This window comes from Prunus persica, chromosome G5 (genome assembly GCF_000346465.2).
Source record: "Prunus persica cultivar Lovell chromosome G5, Prunus_persica_NCBIv2, whole genome shotgun sequence".
Taxonomy (NCBI): Eukaryota; Viridiplantae; Streptophyta; class Magnoliopsida; order Rosales; family Rosaceae; genus Prunus; species Prunus persica.
Window position 1 is genome coordinate 9,472,775 of NC_034013.1, and position 16,658 is coordinate 9,489,432.

At 34.2% G+C, this 16,658-nt stretch overlaps 1 protein-coding gene across 1 annotated transcript; it reads right to left on the minus strand.

The window, feature by feature from the left end:
* Nucleotides 25–5,364, minus strand: LOC18775703 (AT-hook motif nuclear-localized protein 1). The gene is made up of 5 exons (XM_007209309.2): nucleotides 4,423–5,364; nucleotides 2,365–2,432; nucleotides 1,955–2,086; nucleotides 752–913; nucleotides 25–582 (listed from the first exon to the last, which is right to left on the minus strand). The coding sequence occupies exons 1-5, from the start codon at nucleotides 4,781–4,783 to the stop codon at nucleotides 349–351; spliced, it is 957 nt and encodes a 318-aa protein (XP_007209371.1). The 5' UTR covers nucleotides 4,784–5,364; the 3' UTR covers nucleotides 25–348.

Sequence of the window (16,658 nt, forward strand, 5' to 3'; positions counted from 1 at the left end):
GAACCAACAGAGGCAAACAATTGAGACACAGTTAATCAATAGGTCTCAAACAACTTCCAAATCACATTACATCAATTCCAAAGAAAGACGGATTCTGGTGCTAATATTACATTATCAAACTACTCTAGAGGACACAACCGGCTACATAAGCAGCACTAGAAGCCTACCTAAGCGGCTAATTTAAATAACACCTCAAATGGGGGCAAACCCCATGACGATACTAGTAGTCAACAAGTTTACAGAACAAACAAGGAGAAGTGAGATCCAACAGCTGGGACTTGGGAGTTTAATCTGCCACTGTGGTCAGTCAGAAACCTCATATTGCAACTATAAGTGCATGATGCTCTTTCAGATTACACCTCCAGGCAAAGATACATTAATGTCAGTCTTGGTTTTCGGATCCGATGGCAATGAAGACCAATTATCTCCACGGAAGGAAGTCGAAGATGAGAAGTTTGGTTTTGGATCAACACTAGAAATAGGAACAGCCATAGTTGGCGTTGCATTAGAGATGTAATCATGTTTCTGTTTCTTGGGCTTCTGCTCATGCTGGTTTCCTGACAGAAAACTGCCTACTACAACCTGATTTAAATCAAGGAAGAAATCTCAGATCATGGTTTCTTGTGATTAAAAAGCAGCTCATAACCATGCTGACTTTCTGGGTTTCTTTTGGATGCAAATGTCCAAGGTTGGTCCTAAAAGTTTGAACTCAAGGATACGGGTAGAACTTCGGAAATAAAAAAAGCCATACCTGCACAGGACTTGCAGCTACCAACAGACCAGCTACACCACCACCTACAACACGCCCATCTGGACTTGCCAAAGAAACGCTCATCCCACCTGATCTGCTTCTTGTCCCTCCAGTTTCATTGGGCATAAATGAACCGGATAAAGATAGTATCTCAAAACGCCCCTGCAAGAACAAGAATGCAAAGAGATGGGAATTCCACTTGTGGTTCACGAAAGAAGATATAATAACCACAAAAGATACGATATTGGAAATTTAAATGTACAAACATAAAGAATCAGTCTTTCATTTAGGCAAATTCAATGAAAAACAATCATTAAATCAATTATCAGAAATCAGGGCTGCATAAGGGGAAAAGGTGGAAAACCATGTGGATTGAGGTAGTAACAAGTTTGACAAGAGCTATGCATGATACAGGCCTAATGTACCAGAACCAAACAGTTATGCAAGGATGATGGACTAATTTAGTACATTTCCAAATCATGAGTGGAAAGACTTGAGGCATAATTCTTCCAATCTAACCATTCCAATGCTGAAATTTTGATTATAGCATAAGTATTAGTTTTCATTCATTATAACCACTCGTCCCTATTGGCTATTAGACTACACTTTACTGTCAACTGCGATTCTCTCATCTGGTTCTAGTTATGGGGCTGTCACATTACCACAGCTGCTAAGGTGTTCATTAATCTACTTGTCTAATAAATGGACAAAAGTTCACTTATCCCCAAAAAAGAGAAGAACAGTAGGCTCAAGGGATTTAATTACAAACTGACTAATAGAATAAGCCTCACTTTTCACATTATGACATAATAAGTAAATAACTGGCATGCCAACAAAAAGCTCCCATCTTAAAGGGGAGGAAAAAAACCCTCATAGCCCATGTCATGTAAGGACTAAGCATTCTTAATAACAAACTAGCTACCAACTCAAGAAGTTTCAGCATACTCATTAACAGTGACAATGGAAAGGAATCAGAGCAAGAGCATACTACTCAATATAATCAGCAATAAGGAAAAAAAACATCAACTCTGAAAACTAATTATGCTTATAATGCTACACATAGCAGAACATTACAGAAATAAAATACATATAAAAAAACTAAACAAGTTATTTTTAATAGAATATCAACAATACCTCAAAAATGGCATATTACTGAATTAACGGAAATAAAGATATCATCAAAATGAGGATAAGATGCATCACCTCATATGTCAATGTACCACCAGACGAATCAGGCTGACGAAGTGTCACGCTTGATATAACACCATTTGCAGAGAGCACACATATAGCTCGAGGACCTTGTTGAGAAAATGATATAATCTTCATCATGACATCCTAAGACAACCACAGTTGTTAAAGGAAAAGTCAACTTAAGTGCTTAAAGTACTCATTGAAGTGAAGAACCAAGAAACTAGTAACACAAAAGATCTGAAAATGTTAAAAAGGTCACTAATTAGTGAAAGAACCAAAGAACATCCGCTGAACCTAGTACTTACAATTGGCCATCTCCAGCTATTTAAGCAATGTAACCATTCATTTAGACCAACCACGGACATCATGAAGGTTCTCACAATGCAGAATATGACATAAACATAATTATTAGAGTTAATTACCTCGCCCGAATTAACAGTGATGATATGTGGTGTAAAATTAGCACCGACAGAGCATGCAACCCATTCACCTACAAAAAAAAAAGGAACTCTTGCAGGATTAGCCACAAAAAACATAGGTTTTTTGACATATGCCCTTCACATCGAGGTACTTGTTCCCTAAATCAAAATAAGGCAAAGTAATGTAGAGCCTAAATAATCTTTCCATCATTAGTTAAAAAACATTAATCTTCAGTTTTTAACAAAAAAGACTCAGACTTGGCCAACTGCAGATCTCAACAGACACCAACAATGACATCATCATCAACCACAAAAACAGATTAGGAAACTTTAATTATTATGCTTACATGCTTGTTTTATGTAATCCCAAGAAAATTATAAATAATAATACTATCACGTTAAATGCAAGTACTCATCATAAAAAATTCCATCTGAGGCCTGTTGGTGTTATACTAGAATAGCAGCCATCAACAAGGGTGGAGAACTTGTCAGTTAGCCATATTCCTAATTTCCTACCATCACAGGTTCCAGTATGGATTTTCCAAGTTTCCACTACCGTGATTGCAAATAATTTGTACAGAAGTGGTCATCTATAAACAAAAAGTGCAGATACAAACACACACCAACAGAAATTATATGCATTGCCATTCACATAAAAAAATAAAGCATATGCATTTCCATAATTATTGCTTAAGTCCCTACATATTTACAATTTACCATCTTTACTTCAGTCACAAAAAGATAAAACACTAATACACATGCCTGATCAACATAGATTGAAAATATTAGGTAATGTTTACAGATTAGCTAGCAACGGAAATCTGTTGGACAGTAGGTGGTATAACTACTGTCCCAAAAGAATTTGAATTACTCCTGGTTATTCCAAACAAATGTAATTATTATAAAAATTGAGACGAGTACTCATTTATGCTAAATCAAAATTGCCAATATTTCCTTAACCTATCTTCTTGTATAAAGCATAGCTAGTGTACCAAAACAATAATGTAAGGACCTAGAATTCTTGTATAAGTGAAAGAATAAACTAGTAGATTATCCAAAAGGATAAAGGAAAACAAAGAAAGAGATATATATAATGCAAGGATGAAACTAATTCACTGAAAGACTGGAAGTAAATGTCAGTCCCAAATTTATTTGAAAAATATGATAAAATCTGCATACAAACAAAAACAGAATAATTATCTTACTAAAACTGATAACCAACAATTAATCAAATTCCACATGGCACATTTCTGCTAATGATTGGTAGCTGGGATTATAAATTTTCATGCAGACGCTCATGTGAAGCCAGCAGATGACAAACTAGAATCACATACTAGCAAATATGTGTCATAATAAATATTCCACCATCCATCTTTTCAAAGAATACTATGAAAGTTGACTGGCCCAATAAAATGCAAAACTATGAATGTAGATGCTAATTGAAACTCCTAAGCTTCAATACTCTTGGTAGAAAGGATCGCAACACATGCTAAGACTCAAATAACAAAGACCAACGACAACTAGAATTTCATTCTGAGAAACCAACGATACAACATAAAATCAGAACTAAGTCGCTAACAGGGACAAGACATTAATAAAAGAGGGGAAATTATTTCCTTCTTTAGATCTGTCAGCCATTTTAAGACATGTTTCAAGTCCAAGTCTGTTCACCATCACTTGCAGACTTTAGCATGTACAAAGTTGGCACCTGGCATAATTTTCTTCCTCAAAAAGGTGAGAGGTGCCAAAGGACAGCCATAACGAGAAGATTCCATCATTCCCATACCAACCCACAAAAACTCATCTGTTCAGAACTACCACCACACACACCAAGATCTTACTAAGGGTATCCAATCAGAGGTCCCACATCTACCCAACGAGAATCCCATAAACCCCAAAGCTATACCTTCTTAAATCCAACCCCTTACATGAGTAAATCTCACCCAATCCCCACACAGAAACAACACAAACCAACACTAAAAATCTCAACTTTAGCTCAAAAACAAGCATAAAATCACTCAAACTCAAAAGGGTATGTACAAATAACCATTATTTCATTACCTAAATTCTCCACCTCATACTTGGTCTTGCTCACTGAGCTGGTCGGCTTTACTTTCCCGCGCTTCTCCGCCGAGAAATCAATCACCGGAGGCGGCGCAGAGGACGATATCGGCTTTGGTGAAAGCGCCATGGTCACACTCCCGTCTGGTCCGTACTTCCTTGGCCTCCCCCTCTTCTTCTTCATCGGCAAAGACGCAGCCGCCGGCAGAGCCGCCGCCGGTGGCGGAGCAACCGGCGCCGGAGGTGTTGATCCGGCGTTATGGGTTGTGTTTTCAGACCTTGGAGCCACATGGTAGTCTGACGGAGCATCTGATGCCACCACTGTAACCCCACTACTATTCACTCCTTCCCTACCCTCCATAGTTAACCTTAAACCCTCAAAAATTGTATCTTTTGAGCTTTTTAACAAAAACCCATTTTTACTTTACTAATCTAAATCACTCGAAAAATAGCTCAGTCTTCCAAAATTTGAAAACTGAACCAGAAATTATACCTGAAACAGAAAACCCAGATGGAGAAAAAAATTGTAGAGAAAAAGAGCTACAACACTCAAGCTTCCTGAGCTTTGAACACAAAAACTACAAGAGAAACTATTACAAGGAAAAATTAGCTGCAAAAGAGTAGTTTTATTCAAAGCTCTTTTATTTAAAGCAAAGTTAGCTTGAAAAACAGAGCTCAAAGGGTGAAGAAATTGATTTAAATTTTTTCCAAAGGAAAAAAATTTGATTTTTATTCGTAGAGTGTGAAGAAAAAGATTTGATCTTTTGAGCTCTTTGATTTCTGGTTTTGTGATTTGAATGGAAATTGTTCAGATAATAGTAAGAAAGGTTGTTTTTTTTTTGTTTTTCAGCTTATTGGGTGCCTAACTCTCCTAAGACTGTCCGAATTGAGATTAAAAAAATGAAATGTAAAATAAAAAAGAATAAAATATTAAATAATGAGCAAATTTTGAATTTGTAATGATTTTTTATGATTTTTTAATGTTAAAATATGTATTTCTTGTTTTGGTTGGAATCCGGTGAGAAATAATATATAAAATAAAATTGGTAGTGGGTAGGGGATTTTCTTATTCTTTCTTTTTTTAAGCATATTTTTTGCTTGAAATATGGGCAAAAGTGAAATGGAGTAATTATTGTTGTTATTATTTTTATAGTTTTTAGGTGAATGGAAAAAGTAAAATTAGGTTGCCAAGGCATGAAGAAAAGAAATTGTCTAGAAAAGGGAAAAAGATGGGGTGGGGTGGGCTTGGGCAGGCATCAACTTTTTGAGTTATGGCAAGCGCAATCTGGTACAAGTAAGAAAAATAAAATAAAACAAAAAGGCAAAATCATACCAACCAAAAAAAAACAAAAACAAAAATCATAAAGGGATAAGATGAAATTTTCATTTTCATTCTACACACTTTTGCTTCTTGTAACTCACAACTCCGGTTTCACTTTTGCTGCCTTCACATTTTCATTCAGCATAATGGTATAGAAGGTTTTTAAAAATCAATGGAAATTCAGAATTTTGGTTTCAATGTTTAAAAGTCATGGAAATAGACGTGCTTCTTTTTATTCTGATACCAATACAATTTTACTTGTCACAACATAAATATATGGATATGATCCTCATTATAATTTATAATAAAATTTAAACCGCTAAATGAGTTTAGGAAACACAAAATTTTCCTAAACATGAGTTTAGAATGTAAACATCCATTTTTATGGATTTTGAATACTCATAGAATAGCGGGAACACAAAATAACGACGCATACTATACGTGGAAATGCATTTCTAAGAAATACGAAATGCATTCCTTATTGGTACGTTCCTGGTGCCGAGCATGTATCGTGACATGGAAATAAATTTTAAGGAATATGAAAACTCATTCATTATTCGTGCGGTCTTGGTGCCAAGCATGTGTCGTGACATGGAAATAAATTTTAAGGAATATGAAAATCATTCCTTACTCGTGCGCTCCTAGTGTGGAGCATGTGGCGCGACACTAAAATAAATTTTAAAGAATATGAAACTCATTCCTTACTTATGCAGTCCTAGTACCGAGTATGTGGCGCGACATAGAAATGTAGTTTTAAGTAATATGAAACTCATTTTATACTATGCATAGCCCCACCAGTGTTCGAGTCCTGCTACCAGCAATCCTCATTGGTGTGCGATCTGTAATTTCCTATATAAATCCATACTGGTGGCAGTTGGCAGTTGGGTGCCATACTTAAGTCCTTACAACTCAAGCTTGTGGGTCTGCTCTGGCCCTGATGGCAAGAGTAGTCAATCTCCTCCTAAATTTTTCTTCATTAAAAAAATTTTAAAAAACAAAACAAAAAAAACCCTCATTTTATACTAGTGCAGATCATGTAAAAAACCTATTCCTTACCAGGGCAAACCTAATGTAGAGCATGTGGAGTGACTACACAAAATCCCCAAACTTATAAGGACCCCAAAAATTTTAACCACCTATAAGTAATGTAATAAATAAATAATATAGCCCACCATATAAAAAAAAAAAAAAGAGTAATCATGATGAATTTTATTCATAAAATTAATGATTATGAGAATCAATATTTGATTTTGTTAATGGATTATAAGTTTTAGTTATAAGACTTTCTTTGTAGCATCAATACATGGTTAAAAAAGAATACAAAATGTGTGCTTTTTTGTTGTTGAAAAATTATGGAATTGCATTCATAATTCAGCCATAAAATGTGTGCTTTTTTATATGTCACTCGAACCATATCTCATTTTTAAATATATTTTAGCATAATGTATTATTTTTATTGGTTATTTATTTAAAAAGTGTTACTTTGATATAAACTATTTAGGCAAAATTATAGCAATAGTCTCTGGACTAAGACCAAACTTTACTTTTCGTCCCTCATATTGTTAAATTGTTACGGTGGTGTTTCAATTAGATCTCATGTTGCATCATTGGTCTTTCCGTCAACTTAGTTAAATTTTCTGTCAAAATTAAGGGCAAATTGGGAAATTCATAATTTCTCTCTCTCTCTCTCTCTCTCACCTTCTACCGTAGCCCGCAACCCCAGCACCCATGAACCTAGAACCCCAGCCCCCATTCTCCACCCCATATCTGGTCAAAACAACAGTTCGGCAAAGAAATTTGAGGCTGGGAAGAAGCGGCAAAAGGATTAGACATCCCACCATGCTACGATTCCCTACGGTCTGAACCCAATGCCGCAACATGTGGGACCGGCTCCTTAACTCGCACTACAACCAATCAAAATTTTCTCCTATTGATATAAAAAAAGGATGGAGGTGAAGTCTGAGCCTTAGATGAAAATGGGGGCGGGGGGAATATAGACACTAGGCGTAACCTTCTTTTTTTTTTCTTTTTTTTTTTGGGACAAAAAGTCAGTCGTGCACTCTCACGCCCACCCATTAATCCCTTCTCTTTAATAAGCATTGCTATTACCAATCTCGCAATCTTCAATTTGGGTGGGTGAATAAATTGGTTGGGGGGAATCAGGGCTAGAGAGAGAGATTTGATTTATTTTTAAAATTTGTTGTGTGAAAAGACATTTTTGCCCATGCCAAGTAAGACAAGTCATTGCCATGTCATCATTTTTAACGGAAAAGTTGACTGAGATCACAGAAAGGACGATTTTTGAAAGTTGAGGCATAATTAAAGTACCACCGTAACAATTTAACAATATGAGGGACGAAAAGTAAAGTTTGATCTTAGTTTAGGGATCATTGCTACAATTTTGCCAACTATTTAAATACAACTAAACTATATGTGTTGCTATTGTTTATATCTATACTTTTCACTATATTTACTGTTTGTGTGCAAAAAAATTAGAGAAGCCCAAGTGCATATAGGGGTTATAATGAGGGGGTTCCTTAATAGCTATCCGATTAAGAAGGTGTTTGGCTATGCTGCCACAATGAAGAGAGGAGGGTTGCTTAAAAATGGTTGGATCAGCTTATTACAAGGAATACCAACTAGATGGTGACACCTGGCTGGGATTAGGATTCAAATTGCACTTTAATTTGAAGAGTGCATTCTATGAGGCACATAAAGCATGAATATCTTATTCCAAAAGGGTGATGATGAGTTGAAATAGAATGCATGCTTATAGAAATTGTGTTAATGGAGCTCAATTGACAAGGAAAATTTCAATTTTATTTAAGATGCAAAGAAGGAAAAGAGAACTAGTTGAAGGGCATGGTGTGCATAAATAAATGGATAGTAGATGTTAGTGGTTGCACATGTTGGAGCCTTATCTCGTATTTTTAGTGTCTTATCATCGTTATCAGATAAATAGTTGTTATTAGACAATAGTGGAATCTCAAGACTTTTTGGCATTACAACAAACAAGGTTTAACTACCATTTGGATTTTGACGCCCAACAAAACACCCTGGCCTGAACTTAAAAAAATAAAATAAAAACTTGTTCAAGTTTGGACAGGACTTAAAACCCTCCTATTGGCCACTTAAAAGGTTCATTTTACCTATCCCAACACTTTGCATTGCCAATAACTATATAAATACAAAAAGTATATAAACAGGGTATCTTATTTCACATGCATTGGAAAAAAAAAACAATAAAAAAGGTTCGTCTAAAAATATATAAACAGAGTATCTTATTTCACTTCGGGAAAGAAGCACCTCTCATATACTTCTCTAAAAAATTATTTAAAGTAGTTATTTAGAGGAGTGATTCTTCATAAAAATAATTATTGGTCTCTTCAAAATCACTCTTAAACGTGCTTTTATTTAAATAAATAAATAAAAATAGAAAGAAGCGGACAAATGAGAAATGTTAAAGAACACGTAGAATTTTATATAATATGAAAACTTAACAAATTTTTAAATGGTCTATTAATTTGTTTCTTTTTAAAATATTTATCTATTTTTTTTTCTCTATATTTCGACTAAAATAAAACATTTTAATATCTCGAGCACTCTGGTTTTTTTTATTCTTTTTTATTTTAAAAGCTTGTGTCAGAAAATTGATTAGAGATTGTAGAAATTTTGGAAGTAATCACACTTGGAGGACAATCAAATTAACTTGAATAAGGGACCACAAAGCATTGACTAAGCAAATGCAAATTATTATGTCTTTAATATTCAAAAGACTAAAGCATCCTTTTCAAATTGGGCATAGATAAGTTACCAAAACGCAAGGAAAATATTAAAGAAATTAGGGTTAGATAAGAACAACTAATTATTTAATTGTTTGAGCATTTGAAAAATATGGTGATGAACTCGATGCACATTAGCTTCCACAAGTTTCTTTTATTTTTATTTGTCTGAGTATTATTGGCCTGCAAGTTTGGCATCATTTTTTTATTCTCCTATTTATTTTTTCTTTCTTTAATTATAAAGAAAATGAAATCCCAATGGTGAATTCCCCTCTCTCGAAAAAAAAAATAAGAATTATTACACTGTAACACATATATAAAGAAAAGGAAAAAGTAATAAAAATTAGATTAATAATGTATGATATAGTTGAAGACGTAGTTTGTCATATTTACCAACTGCAGGTCCGTATCAAAACACAGAGACTGAAATCTCATGGAGCATGGGAATTTAATTTATTTTTATGCAAATTGCACCTAGCTCTAGGTAAAGTGAATTATGTGAAAAACAAACCTATATGCATATAATATGAAAATGTATATATATGACGTATATAAATGATTTTTTTGTTGTTGCTGGACATGGAAAGTCCGAAAATATACACGACGTTGTCAAATTGTGTATCTAAATCATATATTCAGATAAGAATTAACTTAATAAATTATTCAGACATTTCAATTTAGAATTAACCGCATAACTTTATGTATTATGAGCTTTTTTATTTGTTGCCAGAATTAAGGGCGTGTAAAAAAAAAGTTCTAACATGTTTTTCTTTCTCGTCACTTTTCTTTTTAGGTGAATGGTTGAGTCTTTCTCATCACTTTCACTTTCTTAAATCTCTCTTCTCTTTTCTGTCTGTCACTACAACCCCACTCTCTTTAAGTAAACAAAAACGGAAAAACAGACTTTGTCAAAAGAGGGTTTTTTTTAAAAAAAATGTTGGCGTGATGAAACTGCAATCTTGCACGCCAAGGGATTCTCTGCAAGAATTGGTGAATTACTGACCATTTTGACCAGTGTTAATTATTTTTGTAAGGCTTGGCGACTTTTAATGACCAATATAAATTCATGTTTTTTCACATCGAGACTCCAAATCAGTTGAAATATGAGTCAAACGGGTTAGAGTCCACATTATGTCGTATCAAAGATTAAAAATTATCAGGTCAAGGATCTGTCTAGCCATATGCTTTAGTCTAATGTTTAAAGTTTTCGTTGAGTTTAGTAGCGTGTGTTTGTAAACTAAGTATGACATTGAAGTGATTGGTTCTTTGATTGCCTCTTCAAGTGAGGTGTGAGTTGATATTAATTTGTTCACTTTTTTAAAGTCGCATAAAACACGCCCTATACCCTCGAATTAGTAAAGTCCCTCACCGGTAGGAGGGTAGCAAACTTAATGATTAAGGCTTTCTCTTAAAAACAGAAAACAAAAATGTAGCTTTGATCTCTTATGTTCTATAGTCGCATGATCTTACTTTCTTTTTTTTTTTTTTTTTTAATTTGGATAAATTTTGGCATCAACAATATGTGTTTTCCATTTTTGAAGTTATGGTTCTAGTTATGAAACTTGAAATATGCACCATCACTAGATTAGCAATAAATAAAAGGAATATCAAAACCCCTCTCTTATATTTTTTTTCCCCCTCTGTCCTTTTGTTTGTGAAATAGCGAAACTGTTACAAAATTATCAAATGATTTTCTGCAACTAAAAACTTAAAAGTTGGCTTAACTTTACTTTAAAATAACAAGACAAAAACAAGAAAAGAAAAAAAAAAGAGTTTTGATGACCACAATTTTTCCCCACCCCCTCTTTTACTTTTATTTTGTGATCTTTCTCTTTTGTTACATTAGAAGGAAAGAGACTTTGGGGTTTCGATCCTGGGTGCCAAGTAGGAGGAAGGAGGAGGGCCACAACGACTATGGTAATCCTGCTCGACTTATTTTGTGATCTTTTACTTCAACTTTCTTATTGGATAGATCATTTCATTTTCCCGCCAACTTGTTTAAACTTTTTTGTTAGCAATTTGATTTACTAAAAAGGAGGCGGAAGGAATTTGGGTGTTTGGTTATAACTCGAAGGTTGTGGAATAACTTAATTGTCATTTAAGGTCAATTTATTATTTTTCAAATATTTTTTTAATATAAATATTTTTTAGAAATTTTAGTCAACGGAAAATTGCATTCAAAATTCGGGAGAGGGCACATCAACAACATATGCAATATAAATTTTTTATTTTTTACTTTCTAGCTATGAGTCCCAAAGGGTCAATACAAATCTACTGCTAAAAAACCAGCAAGCTTGGTTAAACCAAACATCATCAATGAAAAAAAAATTTCCAAAGAACAAACTCTCACAGAGGCTTGGAAATTCCATGCAAAAAACCAACTAAACAAAACTGGTCATTTTACGTTGGTTCAGGCTTAAAATCAGTAATAGTCGATTTTGGATCAGTTTTAAATACCAACTGAAATAATTAGTACTCAAGTGAGTATTATATCTTTCTACTCGTTAGTAATCGAACCAAACCAAATCGAACCAAAAATTTATATAGACCACGACAGACTCAGCACAATAAAGTCAAATGAAGCCGCATTCTCTGTATTTCGACCCAAATAAAACTAGTGCACCCTATGAAAGCGCTTATATATGGTGAAATAAAGGAAGGGATAATGCTTTGTTTGACTCCATTGCAGACATGCCAACAGAGTACAGTCCTCACTGATTGGATTGGATCCTGTATCTGGTTCAGCCCAATAAGAAAAAATTATGTCTCTCTCAAAGGGCAAAACATAGTAAACGTGAGCATCTTGTAAAATGTTTTCCAAGGCCCCCCCACAACAAATGACTGCATGAAGAACAATAAGCATGTGCAGATTTGGTATGACATTTAGATATCCCACTGCTCACTGGTCAGTGCAGCAGTCCCTATTAAAGTTTGCATCAGCAATTCAACCCAAACCAGTCCAAACACCCACCAATTAAGATTCTGCTTTTCAATTAGACAAGGAACCCAAGATTCCAATTCAACCCACTTCTCCTTGTTGCTTTCCTTGGTCAAGCTCAAGAATTGACACCATATTGTTTCATCATGTCACGCACTTTCTCTGTTTTTTTTTTTTTTGGTAACTCTTGTTGTCTCGCACTTTCTCTTTATTGGTCCTTTTCATGACAACCTGTTTTCTGTTGCCATAACAATGGGCCTTTGTATTTCTTGCTTAGCCCAAGTTTGCTAAATCTGGTTTTTCTGGGTCAATTTTAGCCCAAATCATAAAGAATAAGACATTATAAGCTTCTTCTTGCTGTTGGGCTATGAATTTAATTCTTTGTTCTTGGTTGAGCCTGGCTTATGTATACTTCACATGGAAACCTACAATTAAAACAAGTATAAATTATAAACTCCATACGTATAATCATGGTTAATTTTTTACTTTATATTTATGGAATTATAGTTATGCATATGGACACATGTTAAGTGTTGAGAATAATGATAAGAATACACCTTGGGTTAAAGTGGTGAGCAAAAATACTCTTTTGAAAAATTAGGTGAATCTACCACCAAACAGTATAATAAGAAAATTTTAAGTTCATCTACAAATTAGTACCAATTCAACCAATCTGGTATGTGATAAATAATAAACATGCTGCAAAGCACAATTTTTTATTTATTTTTAGCATAATGCAAAGTTTTCTACATAAATGGCTGAGAATTCAAGCGAAGTTGCTAATTCATGATTGTGATTTGATTCAAAAAAATTTATACGTCATGTTTCTTTTCATAAACTACGAAAAAGAAAGCCGGGAAATTTCTTTTCTAAATTCTCACGCTAAGCAGAAGTACCCTTTGTGGCATCTAATTAACAGATGCCTTAAACTAGTATATTTTCTGTCAACCATACATGATATTCAACGGTTCATGAATTACAAGAAGAAAATGCCAAATGCTGGCATGGCTTAGATTCTGCTTACAAACAGAAAAGGGTTCTCTTTTAGCATCCAAGATTCCAATTTGAGCAAGTCTCCTTGTTGTGTGTTTCCTTCGTGAAACTTCAGCTGACTTTGCTGCGTGAATTTGATCACGAAATTGAATTATTTAATAACAACAAAGCTTCCAATGAATTGGAACATACAAAGATAGCCGCCTAGGCAATTTGAAACTTCCAATAAGATAGGATGACAAAGAAAATCAGAAAGATTTTTTAAAAAATGTTTCCAAGAACTGTTACATTGTGTTTCTCCCCCTAAATATGTTGATCTCTTGGCCTATATCATTGTTGCTATATGGGTATCTCAAGGGTCAAACTGTACTTAATTTTTTTTTTTTCTTTCCATAACAACTTCCTTGCCAATTGGGCTATGAACCTTGTCCAACTAAATTAAACTTAAGTTAATGCAAAATGCATAATTAATTCATGCAGAACATGATATCAGAGTCTTTCTTTGCAAGTGGTCCTAAGTTTGAATCATGTTCCGCTTCTTTGGTCCGATAGCTTAAGGTTTCCGGACTAGCGGTTGTTTAACAATGGGAAAGTCCAAAATGACCATTTATCTGGTTTTATTTTACAAATGTGCTCCTAACCCAAGTTTTTTTTTTTTTTTTTTTTTGGGGTCAAATATGCTACTAAGTTTAAAATTGGAAGTTTCTTGACAGAATTTCTGCGCGCGCACACAAAAAGAAGGGGCTAACCTGGTTGGCTGGAACCTTGTACTTCACGCAGAAGATGATATAATTATAACAAAATGTTATCCAGGCCCTAAAATAAATAAAAATAAATAGTTATCCATGAAGTTGCAACTTTACAACAATTGGCTAAGCATATTTTGGTATCTGGGAATCTTCTTTACAGGAAGCAAAATTTCAAAGAAAAAGAAGGGTTTGAATTTGCTGAGCTCAGAATTCAGATAGATATGTAGATAGATACCTTCTCATTTGCCGCACATTTTGCTATGTGAACAAGGGAACAAGTGAGAAAAGGGAAAGGCAAAGGCAAAAGGCTAAGGCAAAGCATAAAGAGAGAGATTCCCTGTTAAAAATTGCGGCTCATATCAAACAAGCCTAACAAAGAAGCACTCAGCTTTGCCAGATTCTCCATCTATGCAATTAACATGAAGATTAAGAAAGGAATCACAATTCATCAGATTATATTCAGAATATCTCTATCTTCTATACTCTTTTTTTTTTTTTTTTTTGTAAAGTAAATTCTAACCAAGATTTGGGCAGACTTCGATTCGATTACCCAAAAAAAAAGTTTGATTTCTCATTAATTTTACTTGGTCGACAACTCGACAATGCTGATAAGTTTTTATGTTTTACACTCAATGCCAACCTGCTATCAGGAATAATTTGTTGGAAGATCGTATTTACTTTAGATCTTTAAGTCACATTCAGATTCAATATTTGTTCATGTCACTTTAAATCTGAGTTGCTAGCTCTTTCTTGTAAGAAGTTTTTTTGAGCTTTATTCCTCATGCACATAATGGCAACTCATCTACTACATGGTAGGTACAACATTATTAGAACTGCATCTTGGCCTAACCCAGAAACTTAATTGGGAGATATTTGGTATGTGACAACTCTGCACAATTACTTCCCAAAAGAATGGCATGAGCTGGTATAAACACGTATGTCTTTATTTCAAGAAAAATGCACACAGTTCAATTCAACGATCATAACCATTTATATTTTAGGTCATTCCCATGAAAAACTTAATCATTCTGATTTTTTGGAACCGTTTGGTCATCTAAAATGTGCGGAGAAAAAAAACGTAGTTCATTAGGTAAGATTAAAAACAAAATATGAATACTAAAATGGCTAAACAATTTCTGATTTTTTTGTAAATAATGATATATGAATGAAGATTTGAAAAATAACATCTGGCTTGACCCCTACCATCACTATCTTTATGAGCCAAAGCCAAAGCCAAAGCCAAAGCCAGTTTGGTTTAAAATATCTTATCTAAAATGACAACTAGGGATGTTCAGATTTATACATAATTGATATCAATACAGATTATACGACAAAAAAGTGGCTGATAATACTTTGGTTTTTTTTTAATTTTGTCACAAAACATGCCTAAAGCACAGAGCATCCTATCCTGTTGAAACATTGGATCAACAAATGCTCTTCTGGATGCAGCTTTGCATCAGCTGGAAACGTCATTGATATGCCTACAACTAGAAAAGGCCAAGCAAGAATTTGATAGATTCCATCTACAAACACAAGAGGAGTTAAATGAGCAGCCAAGACATGATGTTAAACCAAGTCTCTCTTTTGTTGGATTCTTTCGTTCCAACTTTGGCGGCTTTGTAAGATTAAAACTAAAATAATTATAGTTTTTTTTAGTTGCCATTGGAATAATGGTAGGGAGGAGGAATAATGCAGATGGGACACTAGTGCCTAAGATTATTATAAGTTTTAAGTTACCACAAAGGGAAAGAGCAAGAGAAAGAGGATGCTCATCCAGAAGTTTGGTACTTTTCCAAGAGGCCATTTCACTAGAATTCAGGATACGGGACAGAAAAAAGAGATATAATCCATAGTAAAATGAAACTTTACAACAATTTAATATGCTTATTTCGTAACAACCAATGTGGCACACATATGATAACATTTTTTTACGTTATAATTGAAACATAATTATAACATATGTATATGACATGATTTAACTAGACGGTGTATGTCACTCAAACTGGCACAAAGTCTCCACCGAAGTTTTTCTCTCGACAAAAAGTTCCTGACCAAAGTTGGCTGAGAATCTCTCTCTTTTATTCTTGTTTACAAAAAGAAAAGTGCTACTAGATAAACTGGGGCATGCTCTGCATAATATATACAGTACTTATGTAATTTATAGGAGTATAGGACATCTTTACACGCATGCATGCATGGTGAAGAAGTGCAAAGCTGTAAGAACGTGAGAACTAGAATTGGCTAGAGCAATATAGACAAGCTTAAAAAAGAAATTCCACTAACAAAAGAAAAGCGGCCTATAGTAAACAAACAAGTCCTGCTAAGAACCTACTGTTCGAGGAATTGGGTAGCTGGCAATTGGAATGAAACGACAATTGAACAGACTGATACTGATATTTGATTAAACTAATAGGTCTTTAATTTTGTCTATTAGTATATGCTAATCTCTCTTG

Excerpts from the sequence above, each read along its gene's own strand:
- LOC18775703 (XM_007209309.2), bottom strand. The coding sequence starts at position 4,783 with ATGGAGGGTAGGGAAGGAGTGAATAGTAGTGGGGTTACAGTGGTGGCA. Across the intron at positions 2,433-4,422 it reads GTATGAGGTGGAGAATTTAG|GTGAATGGGTTGCATGCTCT; the intron begins GTAATGAAATAA and ends TTTTTTTTGTAG. Across the intron at positions 583-751 it reads TAGCTGCAAGTCCTGTGCAG|GTTGTAGTAGGCAGTTTTCT; the intron begins GTATGGCTTTTT and ends GATTTAAATCAG.